General features: G+C 44.7%; 1 protein-coding gene across 5 annotated transcripts in view; it reads right to left on the reverse strand.

Annotated features, from left to right (window-relative positions):
- The window catches only part of ltn1 (listerin E3 ubiquitin protein ligase 1), a 169,624-nt gene that overhangs the window by 24,893 nt on the left and 123,314 nt on the right, over positions 1 to 21,417 (reverse strand). For all 5 annotated transcript variants that reach the window (XM_068040504.1, XM_068040503.1, XM_068040502.1 and 2 more), the window contains 3 exons: positions 5,323 to 5,560; positions 3,310 to 3,390; positions 626 to 812 (listed from right to left, as the gene is read on the reverse strand). In XM_068040504.1, the coding sequence (XP_067896605.1) occupies positions 626 to 812; positions 3,310 to 3,390; positions 5,323 to 5,560 (506 nt within the window). The remainder of the gene's footprint in view (positions 1 to 625; positions 813 to 3,309; positions 3,391 to 5,322; positions 5,561 to 21,417) is intronic.

Genomic DNA, 21,417 nt, shown 5'->3' on the forward strand with positions numbered 1-21,417 from the left:
GCGCTGCACGGCACATGCGCAAATGCAGCCTGTTCAACTAAAACGTCACAGTCAGCGATGTTCAAGCAGCTGACAGGACTAAAAATGGAGAGATTGGCTGGCTGGAGAATGGCTGGAGAGAGCGGGCGGGGGGGCGGGGAGAATGGCCGGAGAGAGCGGGCGGGTGGGAATGGCCGGAGAGAGCAGGCGGTCAGGGGGGGAATTCTCCACCACACCCGGCTCTCCATCGCCCCACCCCCCGCTCTCTCCCCACTTCTCCCCCACACCCTGCTCTCTCCCCCATGTTATGCGATGACATTAGCTGGGCATGCATGTACCAGTCCTGGCAACTTTGGTGATGACGTCATTCGCGCATGCGCCAACTGGTCCTGGAAATGCGGAACGCAGCGCACGCGCAGAGAACAGGAGCCCGTTTGCGCATATGCACAGGTTGCCGCAGTCGGATGACGTCCCCGCCGGCTGCGTTGTCAAGAATCACTTTGAAAAATAAAAATGTTTGTGCAGTGTCAATTTTCTGTTACAGAACTTGCGTTTGTGATTTGTAATTATAGGCAATAATAATGCATTTATAAAACATGTTAAGCACATCGTGCACTAAAAGCCACTCCAATCCACACATATATACCTCAGATGGTGATGCTTTGAAAAATGTGAGAAGCAGCTTCCATGCAAGCAAGTATCCCAGAATGCAATAGTAAGATTCACTTAGTGGCTCAATATCTGCGTACTGTCCAACTGGAGTGCTACAGAAAATATTCTCCAAATCTTCCTCCTGAACACCAATTACTGACATAAGTGCTGCAGGTGGTGATCTGAAGGGCAAAAAGAAACTCTTAAAATAATATACAAAAGATTGGTATAACCACAACCTTAGCAAAACTGTTGATTGGTTCATCTGTTATCTTGGTTATTTATGACTATTTCAATAGTAATTCCAGATTAAAAACTTTAATAAGAAAATAAAACAGCACCACTAAAAGCGATGGACCTGTGCTCTAATTGTCATATATTCAACAGGTTTTATATCTTGATATTTCATTGATTTATAGAATGAATATGCTGAGCTAAATTGTCTGCAACTAACTGATTAGCAGATTAATATGCCTTTGCAAAGCCAGTAAACTTGGAAGGGAGATGTATATCAATGCAATGTTCACAAACAAGTAACCAAAATATCCTGTTAATTTGCGGGTTTCTTTGGATTATTCCGAGCATAAATTCAGTGGCAATCCTTAACAGTGATAGACACCAATGAGCTCAAAAATGAAGGCAATATAAAATTCTTTAAGTGAAGAAATATTGTAAGTAGGTTCCATTGCAGCACAGAAACAAACCCAAACAGCAGTTGTGTGCATGACTAGGATTTGCAGTAATTCAAAGTAACTCTAAGGTCTTCTTCTTTTGGGCCTCCTTATCTCGAGAGACAATGGATGCGCGCCTGGAGGTGGTCAGTGGTTTGTGAAGCAGCGCCTGGAGTGGCTATAAAGGCCAATTCTGGAGTGACAGGCTCTTCCACAGGTGCTGCAGAGAAATTTGTTTGTTGGGGCTGTTGCACAGTTGGCTCTCCCCTTGCGCCTCTGTCTTTTTTCCTGCCAACTACTAAGTCTCTTCGACTCGCCACAATTTAGCCCTGTCTTTATGGCTGCCCGCCAGCTCTGGCGAATGCTGGCAACTGACTCCCACGACTTGTGATCAATGTCACACGATTTCATGTCGCGTTTGCAGACGTCTTTATAACGGAGACATGGACGGCCGGTGGGTCTGATACCAGTGGCGAGCTCGCTGTACAATGTGTCTTTGGGGATCCTGCCATCTTCCATGCGGCTCACATGGCCAAGCCATCTCAAGCGCCGCTGACTCAGTAGTGTGTATAAGCTGGGGGTGTTGGCCGCTTCAAGGACTTCTGTGTTGGAGATACAGTCCTGCCACCTGATGCCAAGTATTCTCCGAAGGCAGCGAAGATGGAATGAATTGAGACGTCGCTCTTGGCTGGCATACGTTGTCCAGGCCTTGCTGCCGTAGAGCAAGGTACTGAGGACACAGGCCTGATACACTCGGACTTTTGTGTTCCGTGTCAATGCGCCATTTTCCCACACTCTCTTGGCCAGTCTGGACATAGCAGTGGAAGCCTTACCCATGCGCTTGTTGATTTCTGCATCTAGAGACAGGTTACTGGTGATAGTTGAGCCTAGGTAGGTGAACTCTTGAACCACTTCCAGAGCATGGTCGCCAATATTGATGGATGGAGCATTTCTGACATCCTGCCCCATGATGTTCGTTTTCTTGAGGCTGATGGTTAGGCCAAATTCATTGCAGGCAGACGCAAACCTGTCGATGAGACTCTGCAGGCATTCTTCAGTGTGAGATGTTAAAGCAGCATCGTCAGCAAAGAGGAGTTCTCTGATGAGGACTTTCCGTACTTTGGACTTCGCTCTTAGACGGGCAAGGTTGAACAACCTGCCCCCTGATCTTGTGTGGAGGAAAATTCCTTCTTCAGAGGATTTGAACGCATGTGAAAGCAGCAGGGAGAAGAAAATCCCAAAAAGTGTGGGTGCGAGAACACAGCCCTGTTTCACACCACTCAGGATAGGAAAGGGCTCTGATGAGGAGCCACCATGTTGAATTGTGCCTTTCATATTGTCATGGAATGAGGTGATGATACTTAGTAGCTTTGGTGGACATCCGATCTTTTCTAGTAGTCTGAAGAGACCACGTCTGCTGACGAGGTCAAAGGCTTTGGTGAGATCAATGAAAGCAATGTAGAGGGGCATCTGTTGTTCACGGCATTTCTCCTGTATCTGACGAAGGGAGAACAGCATGTCAATAGTCGATCTCTCTGCACGAAAGCCACACTGTGCCTCAGGGTAGACGCGCTCGGCCAGCTTCTGGAGCCTGTTCAGAGCGACTCGAGCAAAGACTTTCCCCACTATGCTGAGCAGGGAGATTCCACGGTAGTTGTTGCAGTCACCGCGGTCACCTTTGTTTTTATAGAGGGTGATGATGTTGGCATCGCGCATGTCCTGGGGTACTGCTCCCTCGTCCCAGCACATGCATAGCAGTTCATGTAGTGCTGAGAGTATAGCAGGCTTGGCACTCTTGATTATTTCAGGGGTAATGCTGTCCTTCCCAGGGGCTTTTCCGCTGGCTAAGGTAGGCTAAGATAAGCAGGAACTGTTTAATACACAGGTGTACTGGGAGTCTAAGCTCTTTCTTCATCTATTGGTAGAATGTAGAAAAATAAAAGGCATTCAGGAGGTCAAAGTTACTTCTGTAAAGAGATCTCAGGAAAAGAATTAGGTCATTACTTACAAAGTATATTCTTCATCATTCCCATTGTCGTCATAAGACTTCAGATGTTCACTATCAAAGGCAGGCAGCTCTGACATTAACCTGATGGTTACAAATCAGAACAAAATTGGTCAGTGTTTCTTACTTTATCCTCAGGGACTTTGTATAACTTGAAAATGCATCATCCTACTTGCAATGCAAGGAGAAAGAACAATCTTCTGTTTGGAAGTTAACATTAGTGGGTTTGCCCTGCTTAACATAAATATACAAGGTATAAATATTGCAAATATTTTTAAACATCCAAATTTTGATAAAATATTAGCTTATTTCCTTTACTTAAAATGTGAAATCAATAAATTGTTGCCATTATCATTGTGGCATCAGACATTGGTGGTTTATCAATACATGAATGGTAGGACACAACACAACTTCACCTCAGAGATTTCCCATAGTGAATTCCGGATTTCACTGCTGCTGGCAGAGGAAAGGGAAGGAAAAAAATCACTGGTTGGTGAGGCAGTGTAGCCTCAGCCACAACTTGTAGCAGCCAGTTAGACAGAAGGATGGACAGTGAATTCTCCACTTCAGTCCAAGCAGCACATATTTAACATAACTGGGTCAACGTTGCGCCCAAGCCTCAGCTTTGAAACTATGGGGATTTTCAGAATTACTTGAAATGCAAACTGCTTTTAATTTAACTATTTGTAGTAATTTGTCTAGCTGGAAAAGACAAGGATGTACCAGGACAGGCAGATATTTCACTCTACTGCATTTGGCTCAGTAAATTCATCTTCTCAGATTGCCATGGGATCTTTTACCTGAAAGGACAGTTAGGACTTTAGCACTGCATCAAAATGATGGCAAATAATAATAAATAAGCAATCATAAATAATTAAATTGAAAATAGCCTGCCTCTTGGAACTGCCCAGATTATTCCACTAGCTTCAAAGCTGATACTGAGATAACTGCAAACCTGGTACTACGAATAAAAAAAAAATGCTTCATACCAATTGGTTTTGCCTTGATGAACTACAAGACTCAATAACACTATTTAAATAAACTGAAAAATGTGAATACAGCAGACCTCAGGTTTTTTTTAGAGTCATTAAATGTCATACTTGTGTCAATAATTTTACTGTGCACTTATACATGGCTGCACTATTACTGCCCTTCTGCCAGTAATGCTGGGAGCACAAACTTCTAGTAGTTCAGCAGTGACACCATAGAGTTAACAATGCTGCATTACACACCTGTAATTATTTCTCTTTAGTTAGGACCCATAACTTTAGTGAGAACTCTGAATGTAACTATATCAAATTTTGAACATATTATAGTATAACATAAAAAAATGAACTGCCTACAAAATAGCTGAAGTTATTCAACAGCACCAGATATCAGCACAGCAATATTTAGTGACTTCTTGTCCCTTGACAGAAAAAAATGACAAACTTGTGGAACATGTCACAATTCCCACAAGCAGGGTTCCCAATCCTAGCTGGACTGTCTGGGTAGATATTGAGTGGCAGAAAATTGTTTCCCAGTGTGAGAAAAAAATCAAAAAGAATCAATCTGTGCCACTCGAGCATATCCCAGTTGTTGAGGAACAGATTGCTTGCTCAGGGAGTAGTATAACAAGAAGAACAATCTCAAATTGGAGAATGCACTGGCAGAATGTTAAAGCTCTTTTATACTTATAAACATTTAACTCCAATCTAGTTAGGAAACTGAAACCTTAATTTGTGCCATCAAGTATACTGTTGCAGCACTACAGCAAACTCCTTCTTTGGATGTAGTGTTGAGGTTAAACACTGACAGAAAAATATACAGAGGTAGATTATCACCTTAATCACATGGGTAGTAATCTGGCAGGGCAGATCACACACTCTTTATAGAACCCACCGGAGTTTAATGGGATGAAACTGAGGAGGTTCTTTACAGAGTATGTGACCTGCCCTGTTATATTACAGGAGGTAAAGATGAACATCTACCCTATAATTCCTATATTTAGTTTTACATACATGTTAATTTTCTTACTTGTGCAATATATGGTAGGCTGTAATTTGCACTGGCCTAGGCTTGCAGAGCAGCAATGGAGCCAATGTGTTCAGAACTGACTGAAGTTTATCAGGTAAATTAGTCTTCTGACCAGCAATGAATTTAGCTGGCAGATTGTGATTCATCAGCTGCTTCAATGGAATCAGTGCAGAAGCTTCACCTAAGGCTGTTAACAGAGACATTGAGGAGGGGAGAAGAATAGTTTCTTTGCATTGAGCTGTAGAGAAAGTTAAAAAAAAGTTAATGTATTTTGAGGAAATGGACCTTGTGAATTGATTTTCTCCTATAATACCTTAAATACAACAATCTACTGCATGAAGAGACAATATATATAGCATGTTTTCTCCAGTTCATAATTACCAGTCACTCATGTAGCTGAACCTTGCATTCTGTATGATCCCAGATACACCTTTATTTGTTCAATATTGAAGATGAATGATAGTGTAACCCAGGAATCATAACAGAAAACACTTACTTGCATACATTGGTTACTGGAATACAGCACATGCCATCACATGAATTTTCCTTTTGATGTTCGACTGGATAAACAATTTAAACACTCTTACCAATTTGAGACAAAGGGTTTGAACCAATACGTTGTTTTATTTAAATAAGATAGAAGAACAAACAGTACACATTTTTAACACTGATGCATTTCCGAACACTGCTTGACAACAATGATGCAGCTTGCTCGATCCCTAAACATGGATCGTAAACCAGAAAATCACTTACTCTAAAGTTGTGCTAGCATGACTCTTTCTGATTAACCTGACTCTGGCTTTTAAAACACTGATAGCCTTTTGGAAGCCCTCTCTCTCTGACTGAACACTGCCTTGGGTTCTCAACTTTTAAAAAATAATATTGCTGAAAATAGAGACATGTTGTTGAAGCTTTTCATCTTGCACTCATCAGGACAATCTGCAAGAATACCAATGTAAGGGAAAACAACTTTATATTATATGAGAAGAGAGTGCTGATTGGTCGTCAAGTAAACTCTGATTGGTGGAGGCGTTGCCATGGAGAATGCACCAGTTTGTGGTGACTGACAGTTAACTGCTAAGCTTTGTTTGAAATTTAAACTAGGCAGCTTCACTGATTGATCAAGGCATTGCCCTGAGGAATGAACCGGCAAATGGCTGTCACTTATTTTGTTTAGCAGAAACAGGCGCACTGTTTGTACATGTTCTTTCTGTCTGCAAAGAACAGGGCCCTGTGTATTCATATATGTAGCTTGCAGTACACAAATGTGCCACACTGCGAGTCCTACTGACAATCTTAAATTGGTTGTCAGTGTAATTCTTAGCACACTGTAGATTATTTAGCAATTGTAGTCCAATCGCGGATTCACATCTAATGTTGGATACTGTGTTCTGCGTTTTGCAAGCACGGGCTGGCTGGGTATGGCCTGTACCTTGCCCGTTGCGAACAGCGGAAGGGACATGTTGTTTGATAAGATCCGCCAGTCTTTCGGACATACGGCCTGTATACCTATATCACACTGGCATTGAAATTCATATATGACATTACTCATTTGTGTGATAGGCAGGACTTCTTTTTGGCTTGATGGCAGCATCCTGTTAGTGGCGAATAACAGTATGCTGCCGTCAAGCCAAAAAGACATCCTGTCTATCACACTAATGAGTAATGTGATAGATGAATTTCAATGCCAGTGTGATGCTAGGTATATAGGTCGTACGTCCTAAAGACCGGCGGATCTTATCAAACAACATGTCCCTTCCGCTGTTCGCAACGGGCAAGGTACAGGCCATACCCAGCCAGCCCGTGCTTGCAAAACTCAAAACACACTGCCCAACATTAGACATGATTCCATGATTGAACATTTGCGAAATAATCCTCAGTATGCTATGAATTACGCTGACAACCAATTTAAGATTGTCAGTAGGGCTCGCAGTGTGGCGCAATTGCGCATACTGGAAGCTACATATATGCATACACAGAGCCCTGTTCTTTGCAGACAGAAAGAACATATACAAACATTGCGCCTGTTTCAATTAAACAAAATAAGTGACAGCCATCCGCTGGCTCATTCCTCAGGGCAATGCCTGACCAATCAAGAGTCAAACTGCCTGGTTTAAATTTCAAATAAAGCTTGGCAGTTAACTGTCAGTCACCATAAACTGATGCATTCTCCATGGCAACACCTCTACCAATCAGAGTTTACTTGCCAACAAATCAGCACTCTCTTCTCATACAATATAAAGTTGTTGTTTCCCCTTACATTGGTATTCTTGTGGATTGTCCTGATGAGTGCAAGATGAAAAGCCTCAATAACATGTCTCTATTTTCAGCAATACTCAAGTTCTGTAGTACCAAACGACTATTTAAAAAAATAAGTACATATTGTATCACAAAGGACTTCAACCTGTGTCAAATTTTTAAACGTATATGTCCATACTTTTAAAATCACTATCTAAGGGGTTAACACACAAAGTTATATCAAATATCCTCATTGAAGAAGCTAGCATTTCAGTTGTATGAAAGGAGAACATTTGCTTTTGCACACAATAATGGTTTGAAAAGTGTTAATTCGTTAATCAACTGCGAAGGCTATTATTTACAGCCCATACATTTTGTGCAATTGTCAGTGTTTGGTTAAATACTTTTCTAAACTTTGTCTTTCCATACATATGCGACATCAGATGTCACGTAATGTAAATAAAGGCTTTTGGCAGTGACCATTTTATGCACCACATGGAATATAGTGTCAGAAGTGAGTAGCCGGAACTTGAGAGCTGCAAGACAGCTAGCAGATGTGCGAAACATCAGAGAATAATTAAGCCCTGTGCAGTTCCAGCAGGGAAAGTCTTAGTTTAAAAAAAAACTCCTGTCTGTAATTTTGGACAACAACATCGACAGCTAGGTAAGGCTCTGAATTTTCCAATGCCTACTCGTATGGACATGGAGAGAGATTTAAGAGGGAATTAGCAATTTTTTTCGTCTCAATGGCAGAATATGAGGTTGCCACAGAGTTGGACAACAAACCCAAACAGATAAGAGTAGCAAGTCTTATAATTAATGGGAAAGGAATGTTAAAAGCTGTATTGCACCCTACATCTCACTGAGGAGAAGAAAAGCAAAACTTGTGAGATTCTGGAGGCCCTGAAGTCCCACTTTGAAGCCTCTATTAATTTTTTTTAATTCATTCTTATCAGGATGTGGGCGTCACTGGCTAGGCCAGCATTTATTGCCCATCCCTAACTGCCCATGAGAAGGTGGTGGTGAGATACCTTCTTGAACCGCTGCAGTCCATGTGGGGTAGGTGCACCCACAGTGCTGCTGGGACGGGAGTTCCAGGATTTTATCCCAGCAACAGTGAAGGAATGGCGATATAGTTCCAAGTCAGGATGGTGTGTGGCTTGGAGGGGAACTTGCAGGTGGTGGTGTTTCCACGCATCTGCTGCCCTTGTTCTTCTAGGTGGTAGAGGTCATGGGCTTGGAAGGTGCTGTCTAAGGAGCCTTGGTGCGTTGCTGCTCTGCATCTTGTAGATGGTGCACACTGCGGCCACTATGCGTCAGTTGTGTAGGGATTGAATGTTTGTGGATGGGCTGCCAATCAAGCGGACTGCTTTGTCCTGGATGGTGTTGAGCTTCTTGAGTGTCGTTGGAGCTGCACCCATCCAGGCAAGTGGAGAGTATTCCATCAGACTCCTGACTTGTGCCTTGTAGATGGAGAACAGGCTTTGGGGAGTCAGGAGGTGAGTTACACACCGCAGAATTCCTAGCCTCTGACCTGCTCTTGTAGCCACGGTCTTTATATGGCTACTCCAGTTGTTTCTGGTCAATGGTAACCCCCAGGATGTTGATGGTGGGGGAATTCAGCAATCATAATGCCATTGAACGCCAAGGGGAGATGGTTAGATTCTCTCTTGTTGGAGATGGTCATTGCCTGGCACTTGTGTGGTGCGAATGTTACTTGCCACTTATCAGCCCAAGCCTGAATATTGTCCAGGTCTTGCTGCATTTCTACACAGACTGCTTCAGTATCTGAGGAGTCGCGAATAGTGCTGAACATTGTGCAATCATCAGTGAACATCCCCAGTTCTGACCTTATAATTGAAGGCAGGTTGTGGATGAAGCAGCTGAAGATGGTTGGGCCTACAGGATACTACCCTGAGGAACTCCTGCAGTGATGTCCTAGAGCTGAGATGATTGACGTCCAACAACCACAACATCTTCCGCTGTGTTAGGTACAACTCCAACCATCAGAGCGTTTTCCCCCTGATTTCTACTGACTCCAGTTTTGCTAGGGCTCCTTGATGCTATACTCGATCAAATGCTGCCTTGATGTCAAGGTCAGTGCCTCTCACCTCACCTCTCTTGTCCAGGTTTGAACCAAGGCTGTAGTGAAGTCAGCAGCTGAATGGCCCTGGCGGAACCCAAACTGAGCGTCAGTGAGAAGGTTATTGCTAAGCAACAGCCACTTGATAGCACTGTTGGCAACACCTTCCATCACTTTACTGATGATCGAGAGTGGAATGATGGGGCGATAATTAGGGTTAAATTTGTCCTGCTTTTGTGTACAGGACATACCTGGGCAATTTTGCACATTGCCGGGTAGATGCCAGTGTTGTAGCTGTACTGGAACAGCTTGGCTAGGGGTGCAGCAAGTTCTGGAGTACAGGTCTTCAGTACTATTGTCGGAATGTTTTCAGGGCCCATAGCCTTTACAGTATCCAGTGCCTTCAGTCTAATGTCATTTATGAATGCTATGTGCTTGACACTAGAGTTCAGGAAGAGAAGCAGTCCAAGTCTTCCAAGCACAAGTCAATGATAAAAAGGAAGGACAACTTTCAGAAGGGCCAGCAGAAAGATCAAGGTCAGAGTACTGGACATAAGTACTGTGGGGGACACCACAAGAAGAAAAAACATGTCCAGCGTGGGGAAAGTAGTGCTACAACTGCAAGAAGCTAAACCACTTTGTACGCAAGTGTTTTGCTGGGAAGAAAAGCAAGCCTCTAAAGATGGCTGCTGGAGAGATGTCGGACGATGATTCTGACAAATCACTTTACACTCTAGAACATTTTGGTACCATCAAGTCTTGAGGTAGAAAGCGGTTTGTGACAACTGGAATGATGACTGTAGAAGAAGAGCATCAAGCTGATATGAGGTGTCTGATACAGACTGATTCTACATGCAACACCATGAGTTTCACAGATTTGTGTGAATTTGCTCAAGATGGTGACCCGAATGTGAAATCTTTGAAAGAAAAGTTGAGGCCCAATGAAGAAACAGTGCTCACCCCAACAGGACAAACCAAGCTGAGAGTCCAGTGCAATGGAAAGAAAGAACTTAAGTTCCAGATAGTGGACACTATGCAAACTCCCCTCATCTCGGCTGAAACAAGTCAAAAGCTTTGACTGGTAATCCTCCACGTAACGAACGAGATTTGTAGTTTTTCGCATGACACCAGCCATTGACTGCTGAACAGATCCCAACATATTACAAATATGTTTTCATAGATCTTAGATGCCTGCCTGGTGAATACCATCTCGAAGTAGATGAGAGTGTGAGGCTAACTCAACATCTTCTGAGGAGCGTTCCAGTTGCCCTCAAGTTCAGCCTGAAAGACATGGTAGGGGACTTGAAAAGGTGGGATTAATCAAGAAAGTAACAACTCCTAGCAGCAGGGTAGCAGTGGAAAAACCTGGGAAGTTGAGAGTGTGTTGATATCCAAAGGACCTCAATAAAGCTTTGAAGAGATCTCACTGCCCTATACTAACCATTGAAGAGATTCTGCCTCAATTTGCCAAGGCAAAGGTCTTTATTACCCTAGATGCTAAGGATGGATACTGACAAGTGAAGTTGGATGAAAGCAACAGTTTTCTGGCTACTTCCTGGATGCAATTTGGGAGGTACAGATGGTTATGCATGCTGTTTGGCATTTCTACTGCTCCAGAACAGTAGCAATGCAGACAGCACAAGATAGTCAATCGTCTAGCAGAATTGGGGGAAGTCAGTTAACTCAGTTGGCTAGATGGCTAGCATGTGATGTAGAAAGATGCCAACAGCGCAAGTTCAATCCCTGTACCGGCTGTGATAGTTCATGGAGGCCTGCCTCCTCGCCTTGTCCAAGGCTTGAGGAGTGGTGACCCTCAAGCTATACATCAACTGTCTCTCTCTAATGGGGAGAGATGCCTATGGTCCTTTAGAACACCAACAGCAGGACTGGAAGTGATTGTGTATGATCTTCTAGTCTATGGATGTGGAGATACGATGGATGACACCCTCGCAGACCATGATCGGAATCTAGTGAGAGTGCGAGAGAAAACTCGCCAGATGAACTTGAAGCCGAACAAGAAAAAGTTACAGCTGAAGATGACTGAAATCAAGTACATAGGGCAGGTACTGACTGCTAAAGGACTTTGCCCTGACCCTGATAAGGTGCAAGCTGTAGCAGAGATGCAGCAACCAATAGGTGTGAAGGCAGTTCAATGATTTGTTGGATTTGTGAACTACCTAGCCAAGTTCTTGTTCAATCTGTCGTCGGAGTGTGAACCACTATGCAAGCTCACTGCAAAGGACGTTCCAGGGTATTGGGGCACAGAACAAGCAGCAGCTTTCACTCGCATCAAACAACTAGTGATGACAACAGCAGTGCTAAGGTACGACAATATCAATGAGGAAGTCACCATGCACTGTGATGCCAGTGAAACACGACTTGGAACAACCTTCATGCAGAAAGGATAACCAGTTGCGCTTGCATCCAAGCGTTAACACAAACTGAACGACACTATGCACAGATCGAGAAAGAGTGCCTGGCTATTGTCTTTGCTTGTGAGCATTTCAACCAATTCCTGTTTGAGAGAGAGAGTGATGGTAGAAGTCTGACCACAAGCCACTTCAAAGCATCTTTCTTAAACTGCTTCTATCTACTCCAAAGCGTTTGCAAAGGATGTGACTTCATTTACAGAGATATCACTTGAAAGTGAATTACAAGCAAGGGAAGCTATTGTACATCGCCGACATGTTGTCAAGAGCTGAACTCTCTTTGTAAGAAGTTGCTGATGCTAATACAGAGTGTGAAATCTTCCAGATTCAACAAGAAGCAACAGCACAACATGCTCTGGAAGTCATCAACCCAGCAGAGACTGAATCTGACAGACAAGCGTCTTGCTCAGATCAAGCAAACTACACGATGAGATGTAACTCTTCAAGTGCTACAGGAAGGGGCGATGAAAGGATGGCCTGAAACCATCAAGGACACACCTGTTGCTGTAAAAGAATATTGGCCATAAAGAGATGAAGTTACTTCCCAAGATGGCATCTTGTACAAAGGGACTAGGGTAATCATCCCCAAAGAGATGAGAAAAGAGATGCTGAAACGCGTCCACACAAGCCATCAAGGAATCGGGTCTAGCCTGAGGAAGGCAAGAAACATGCTCTACTGGCCAAACATGAACCATAAGATTAAGAACCACATCAGTCAGTGAAATGCTTGCAATGAACATTAAGCTGAGCAAGCTAAAGAGCCCCTCAAGACTGATGACATCCCAGACAGACCATGGACGAAGCTTAGAGTTGACCTCTTCACTTTCAGTGGAACTGATTATCTCATTCCAATCAGCTACTATTCAGACTGCTGGAAGTTCGACCAGGTGATGACAATGACTAACAGCGATATCGTAGAATGCCTGAAAGCACACTTCAGTCGTCTTGGCATTCACGACATTGTGATGAGTGACAATGGCCCTTAGTTCACGAGTGAAGAATTCAGACGCTTCACGAACGATTGGGAAATTCAGCAATACACATCTCCACACTATTCCCAGTCAAATGGAAAGGCTAAGGCAGCAGTCAAAGTTGCCAAAAGGATTAAAAAATCTAGATGCAGCACAGATCTGTATAAAGCAATCTTAGAGCGGAGAAACACACCAACTGAAGGCATGGAAAGTAGTCGAGTCCAGCAAGTGCATGGGAACTTCACCTCCTGCAGGTTCCCCTCCAATTCACACACTTCCTGGAAATAGATCACCGTTCCTTCATCATCACTGGGTCAGAAACCTGGAACCCCATACCTAACAGCACTTTGGGTGTACCTACACCACATGAACTGCCACGGTTCAAGGCGGCAGCTCACCACCACCTTCTTGAGGGCAATCTGGGATGGGTAATAAATGCTGGCCTTGCGACACCCACATCCATGAACGAATAAAAATAATCCACTAACCTATCAGATTGACTGTGCTTCCTTACATTATCTCTGATGAGGAACCAATAGTAAACAGAAGGTGTGCCCAATATACAGGACATTTTGACTTTGAACAAATCTTGCAGCATCATCATTACTGTGCTTGCTTATACAGATAATAGGACATGCGAACAGTAAAGAAAGGAATGATGTGTAGCCAGGACAAGTGAGGTGAATTGTGCACACCAAACTACACTGTTAGGATTTACAGCCCAAGGCTCATGCAGCATTATTAGCTTGTTAGTTTCCAAGATTTGAAAAAATTAAAAAACTGGGACAAACCTGCTGGGACATGGGAACAATGAGTAATTATAACCTTTGGCTATACAAAGATTATACACTTCAATTACTTCTTCAATCAGAAACCTCTTTTTTAATGATGTCCACTAAATCCAGGCTTTGCAGTATTAGTTATAATTTATTCCATAAATTAACCACCCTTACGGAGGAAAAAAACACAACTCCCTTGGTGATTGCAGCCTCCTGTATTGTATATCAGATGAAGTACAAAGCAGCTCAAGAATATGTTATCTATTCTTTATTATACTATAGCCGGAATTTTACGCTGGGCGGGAGGCCCCACCCACCGGCCAAAATATCGAGGGCGAGCTCACCTCTGCTGGGCCTGGGGGGCCAGGCCGGGAGTTTTTGCTCCCCCGGCCCTTAACTGGTCTTGGGAGGGACTTCCACTTCCTTGAGACAGGAAGTTCCACCTAATGGAGCTGCTAGCCTATCAAGGCCGGCAGTGCCACTGGGAGCGACCCAGCCATCGGAGGCAAGAGGAAGGATGGCCCCGGAGCTCAGGCAAGTTTTCAAGGCCTCGCCAGGGCAATCGGCCGGGCCCTGGCGAGGCAAAAAGGTTGGGGGCGGTGTTGGGGGGAGTGTTGCGAGTTGGGAGCAGTTGGGGATTTGGGGGCGGCCCTCCATGGAGCACAGGGTGCCCAATCAGGAGGGCAACCTCCCAGTCTGCAAGAAGGCCACGGTTATGTCAGGCGGGGTTCTTGGGGCCTTTGCCATCTGGTCGGCGAAAGCAAAATACCCACGGCAGCGGGAGGAGGTCCTTAAGTGTCAGTTAATTGGCCATTTAAGGGCTTTGATTGTCCTGGGGCAGGCAGGCCGTTTCTCGCCACCGCTGCCCCACGTAAAATTGTAGTGGCGGGAGGTCAGGAACAGCCCTCACCGACCCACCCACCTCCCACTTAATTTTACGCATCCCCTGCCACCAGCCCGCTCGTTGGGGGGGACCATAAAATTCCGGCCTATATTTCAATTATAAGAGTAACTGAAATTTTGTCAACAGGCATTTATAATGCAATGAGTCCAATTTTGAAATCAACTGAATTTTCCCCCAATTTCTACACTTGAAAAATCCCTGCAGCTTTCGTTACAAAATACAGGAAAAAAATACACAAAAATTACAACATGGAAACAGGCCATTTGGTCTAATTAGTCCATGGCAACATTTACTCTCCAATGAGCAAATAGTTCTAATCATATTCACTCACCCTGCTTCCATATCCCTTCAACCCTTTTTCCTTCATCACTTAATTTTGAATACTGATGTACTTTTTACCTCAACCATTAACTCTGGAAGTGAATTCCACATCCTTTCAATTCTATAAAATGACAGTTGGTAATCCACAAAAGCATGCAAAGGTCCAATACCTTACAGATCTTTCCCTTCTCTTGATGTGCCCTCTCCCCAAATGGCATTTCCCAGCCAATGAACAAGACAGGTGACCTGTTTGCAGCCATCTACTATTGCAATACTATACCTGGCCACAGACAGTTATGCAACAGAGGTACAGATAACTCAGTTCTTCGGGAAGTATCCAGACATTACCAACTCTTTCAAATAAAACCTTAAACAGAAGCTCCATCAGCCCTTTCAGGTGGACTTAAAAATCCGATTTCACAATCCGAAGTACAGCAGGAGGATACTGCCGGTGTGTTGGCCAATATTTAGTCCTCAAGCAACAGTGTCAGCAGGTTAAGAGATAATTTATCTTTGCTATTTTTGGGGCCTTGCTGAGCGGAAATTGGCTGCCTCATTTCCCCACATTATAATAGTGACCATGTTTCAAAAAGTACTTGATTGGCTGCAAAGCACTTTGGGATGTCCTGAGATCGTGAAAGATGCTAAATTCAAGTTCTTTCTTTCACTGACTTGTAACTGAAAGACAGTTTTGTGGCCTACTGAAGATACTTTTTAAAGCAATATGACCATTTCATAGAATGATACAGCAGAGAAGGCCATTCGATGTATTGTTCCTGTGCTAGCACTTTGAAAGAGCTATCCAATTAGTCTCACTACCTTGCTCATTCCCCATAGCCCAGCAAATTTTCTCCCTTCAATTATTTATCCGATTCACTTTTGAATATTATTATTGAATCTGCTTTCACTGTCCTTTCAGGTAGTGCATTCCAGATCATAACAACTGGCTGTGTTGTCTTTCGTTCTTTGACTGATTACCTGTTGCAGATTCTTCTGCCACAGGAAACAGTTTCTCTTCATTTACTCTATCAAAATCCTTCATGATTTTGAACACTTTTATTAAATCTCCCCTTGAGCTTCTTTGTTCTGAGAACAACCCTAGTTTCTCCACGTAACTGAAGGCTTTCATCCCTGGTACCATTCTAGTACATCTCTGTTACACTCTATAGCCTCAATATCCTTCCAGAACTGTAGTGGTCAGAACTTTTATTTGTTTGTTCATGGGATTTGGGCATCACTGGCAAGGCCAGCATTTATTGCCTGTCCTTAATTGCCCTTGAGAAGGTGGTGGTGAGCCACCATCTTGAACTGCTACAGCAAACAGCACTGTTAGGTAGGGAATTTCAGGATTCTGACTCAGAGATAATAAAGGAACAGCAATATATTTCCAAGTCAGGATGGTGTGTGGCTTGAAGGGGAACTCGCAGGTGATGCTGTTCCCATGCACCTTCTGTCCTTGTCCTTCTGGGCAGTTCAGGTTGTGGATTTGGGAGGTGCTGTCGAAGAAGCAAATGTGAGTTGCTGCAGTGCATTTTGTACATGGTACTCACTGCACGTGAATTTTTTTTTTCCCAAAATATACTTTATTCATAAAAATCTGTAAAAATTACATTCCCAAACAGTTTAAAACAACATCAAGTCAAAAAATACAAACAGTGCGAAGGTGATCAGTTTCCTTCTATACAATTATGAGTTGCCTCACAACCCTTCCATTTCACATTTGTTCTGCCAGATACATTTTTACATTATACAGGAGACAGAAATTTTCCCGATACAGTTTGAGGGGTTTCCCATGGATCCAGCCCCTCAGGTCAGCTTGGCGGGGGGACCTTACACTGTGGTCCTTCCCCATTGAGCCTTTGCTGCAGCTGCCCCAAGCTTTAGTGCGTCCCTCAGCACGTAGTCCTGGACTTTGGAATGTGCCAGTCTGCAACATTCGGTGGTGGACAACTCTTTGCGCTGGAAGACCAGCAAGTTTTGGGCAGACCAAAGGGCGACTTTCACCGAATTGATAGTCCTCCAGCAGCAGTTGATGTTTGTCTCGGTGTGCGTCCCTGGGAACAGCCCGTAGAGCACAGACTCCTGTGTTACAGAGCTGCTTGGGATGAACCTCGACAAAAACCACTGCATCTCTTTCCACACCTGCTTTGCGAAGGCACATTCCAGGAGGAGGTGGGCAACCGTCTCTTCCCCACCACAGCCACCATGGGGGCATTGTGCGGAGGGGGCGAGACTTCGGGTGTGCATGAAGGATCTGACAGGGAGGGCCCTTCTCACCACCAGCCAAGCCACGTCTTGGTGCTTGTTTGAGAGTTCTGGTGATGAGGCATTCCGCCAAATGACTTTGACGGTCTGCTCGGGGAACCATCTGACAGGATCCACCGTCTCCTTTTCCCATAGGGCCTTGAGGACATTCCGTGCAGACCACTGACTGATGGACCGGTGGTCAAAGGTGTTTTCCCGCAGAAACTGCTCCACAAAGGATAGGTGGTATGGCACGGCCCAACTGCATGGAGCGTTTTGCGGCAATGTGACCAGGCCCATCCTTCGCAACACCGGGGACAGATAGAGCCTCAGCACGTAGTGACACTTGGAGTTTGCGTACTGGAGGTCTACACACAGCTTGATGCAGCCGCACACAAAGGTGGTCATCAGGATGAGGGCCACGTTGGGTATATTTTTCCCGCCCTTGTCCAGAGATTTGAACATCGTGTCCCTCCGGACCCGTTCCATTTTAGATCCCCAGATGAAGCGAATAAAGGCTCAGGTGACTGCCACAGCGCAGGAGTGGGGTATAGACCAGACCTGCGCCACGTACAGCAACATCAGCGCCTCGCACCTGATGACCAGGTTCTTACCCACAATGGAGAGAGATCGCTGCCCCCACATGCTCAACTTTTGTTGTACCTTGGCTACTCGCTCCTCCCAGGTTTTGGTGCACGCCCCGGCCCTTCCGAACCATATCCCCAGCACCTTCAGGTAATCTGACCTGACGGTGAAGGGGACAAAGGATCGGTCAGCCCAGTTCCCAAAGAACATGGCCTCGCTCTTGACGTGGTTAACTTTGGCTCCTGAGGCCAGTTCGAACTGGTCGCAGATGCTCATCAGTCTGCGCACGGACAGCGGATCCGAGCAGAAGACGGCGACGTCATCCATGTACAGGGAGGTTTTAACCTGAGTGCCTCCGCTGCCTGGGATTGTCACCCCTCTTATGCTCGCATCCTTCCTAATAGACTCAGCAAAGGGTTCAATACAGCAAACAAACAAGACCGGGGAGAGAGGGCAGCCCTGTCTGACTCCAGATTTGATCGGGAAACTTTCCGATACCCACACATTGATTGAAACTGCGCTACTGATGTTTGTGTAGAGCAGTTGGATCCAATTGCAGATTCCCTCCCCAAACCCCATTTTGGAAAGCACGTCCATCATGTAGGTGTGCAATATCCTGTCAAAAGCCTTCTCCTGGTCGAGGCTGATGAGGCAGGTGTCCACCCTCCTGTCCCGTACGTAGGCGATCATATCCCTGAGTAGCGCGAGACTATCAGAGATCTTCCTGCCGGGTACAGTACAGGTCTGATCAGGGTGGATCACCAACTCCAGAGCAGACTTGACTCGACTGGCTATGACTTTGGACAGAATCTTGTAGTCAACATTAAGTAGTGAGATGGGCCGCCAATTTCTGATTTCTGCCCTCTCCCCCTTCCGCTTGTAAATGAGGTTGATGATGCCTTTCCTCATGGATTCTGACATGCTGCCAGCCAGGAGCATACTCTCATATACTTCCAGCAGGTCCGGGCCGACCCAGTCCCACAGGGCCGAGTACAACTCGACCGGTAAGCCGTCGCTTCCGGGAGTTTTACTCGTCTCGAAGGACTTGACGGCCTTTGTCAGCTCGTCCAGAGTTAGCAGCTTGTCCAGTCTCTCCCTCCTGCTGTCATCTAAGACCTCTGTGATAGATGACAGGAAGGACTGGGAGGCTCTGCTGTCTGTGGGCTTCGCGTCATACAGCCCAGCATAAAAGGATTTGCTGATCCTTAGTATGTCGGACTGCGAAGAAGTTACCGAGCTATCTTCTTCCTTCAGGCTGCTGATAACAGAGCTCTCTCTGTGTACCTTTTGGAAGAAGTAACGCGAGCACGTCTCATCCTGCTCGATGGAGCGGACTCTGGACCGGAAGATGATCTTGGAGGCCTCCTTGGCAAAGCGCGAGGCCTGCTGGCTCTTCACCTCTTGGAGGTCCTCCTTGACCTCGACCCCCATTGATTGCAACCGGAGTAGATTTTGCATACTTTTCTGGAGTCGGGACATTTCCCTCTGTCTCTCTCTCGCCCTCTGAACACCTTTGTGGATGAAGAACCTCTTGATGTTCTCCTTAATCGCTTCCCACCAGTGGGCTGGTGACTCAAAGAGGGGTTTAACGGTCCTCCAACCTTTGTAATCCCTTTTGAGTTCCTCAACGTTCTCTGGGGTCAGACTCATTGCACGTGAATGTTTAAGGTAACGCAATACTTCAGCTGGGATCTAACCAGTGTTTTATGACGATTTAGCATAACATTATTGCTTTTGTCCTTTATGGCTATATTCATAAAGCCAAGAATCCCATATTTTTTAAGAAAAAAAAGGAAGACTTGCATTCATATAGCACCTTTTACAGTCATTGGATGTCTCAAAGTGCTTTACAGTTAATGAAAGACATTTTGAAGCATAGTCACTGTTATAATGTAGGAAATGCGGCAGCCAGTATGCGCACAGAAAACTCCCACAAACAGCAATGTGATAACTACCCGTTAATTTGTTTTTGTGATGTTGATTAAGGAATCAATATTGGCCAGGACACCAGGGATAACTCCCCTTCTCTTCTTTGAAATAGTGCCATGGGATTTTTTACATCCATCTGATGCAGGCAGATGGGACCTCAGTTTAACGTTTCATCTGAAAGACAGCACCTCTGACAGTGCAACGCTCCCTCAGTACTGCAATTGAGTGTCAGCCCTGGAATGGGACTTGAACCCAGAATCTGGTGGCTCAGATGCAACAGTGCCACCAACTAAGCCACAGCTGACACTACAGACTTCTCAACTTGTCCTGCTATCTGTCTCAGTTAGACGCTTCAGATTATTTGTGCTAGGATTTACTTTTGCTTTAACAATGTGATTCATTAAAGACATTTCCTTCCAGCTCCTTCGATAGGCCAACAAGTTTACGCATTAAGCAACTGTGCTTTACAGAACAGCAAGGTTCCAGGTTTAATCATAGAATGATTATAACATAGAAGGAGACCATACAGCCCGTCGTGTCCATGCCAGCTTTCTGCAAGAGCAACTCAGGCAATCCCACACCTTGCCCTTTCCCAGTAGCCCTGCAAATTTTCTCTCTTCAGGTACTTATCCAATTCCATTTTGAAAGCCATGATTGCATCTGCCTCTAGCAGAATCTCAGGCACAGCATTCCAGATCCTAACCATTCGCTGTGTAAAAAAGATTTTCCTCATATCGCCATTGGCTCTTTTGCCAATCACTTAAATCCTTGGGTTCTCAACACTTCTGCCAATGGGAGCAGATTCTCTCTATCTACTCCATCTTGACCCCTCATGATTTTGAACACCTCCATCACAACTCCTTTCAATCTTCTCTTCTCTAAAAACTTCAGCTTCTCCAATCTATCCACATTACTGAAGTCCCTCATCCCTGAAACCATTCTCCTAAATCTTTTTTGCACCCTCTTTAAAGCCTTCACATCCTTCCTAAAATGTGGTGCCCAGAATTGGACACGATACTACAGTTGAGGCTCAACCAGTGTTTTATACAGGTTCATCATAACTTTCTTGCTTTTGTACTCTAGGCCTCTATTTATAAAGCCTAGTATCCCGTATGCCTTTTTAACCACTTTCTCAACCTGCCCCGCCAGCTTCAGTGATTTGAGCAGATATACCCCCAGGGCGCTCTGTTCCTGCACCCCCTTTAGAATTGCACTCTTTTGTTTTACATTGCCTCTCCTCATTCTTCCTACCAAAATGTATCACTTCAAATTTCACTGCATTAAATTTCGTCTGTCACATGTTCACCCATTCCACCACCTCTTGAAGTCTGTTACTGTCGTCCTCACAGGTCACAATACTTCCAAGATTTGTATCATCTGCAAATTTTGAAATTGTGCCTGTACACCCAAGTCATATTGCTGAGTTAGTGGATCGCCCCCAGGGCAAAAATAAGTCTTACAGGGTTCTTACTCAATCATTGTCCAGGAACAAATGCTAAAAGTGCACATGGTTGATGTCTGGTGGGTACAGAGTTGAACCTGACTATAATTAAAACGTGGTCCAAAAAACTTGTCAAAAATCAAGATTCACATGAATAACATCCATTTAGTT

Source organism: Heterodontus francisci, chromosome 10 (assembly GCF_036365525.1).
Source record: "Heterodontus francisci isolate sHetFra1 chromosome 10, sHetFra1.hap1, whole genome shotgun sequence".
In the NCBI taxonomy this organism is placed as follows: domain Eukaryota; kingdom Metazoa; phylum Chordata; class Chondrichthyes; order Heterodontiformes; family Heterodontidae; genus Heterodontus; species Heterodontus francisci.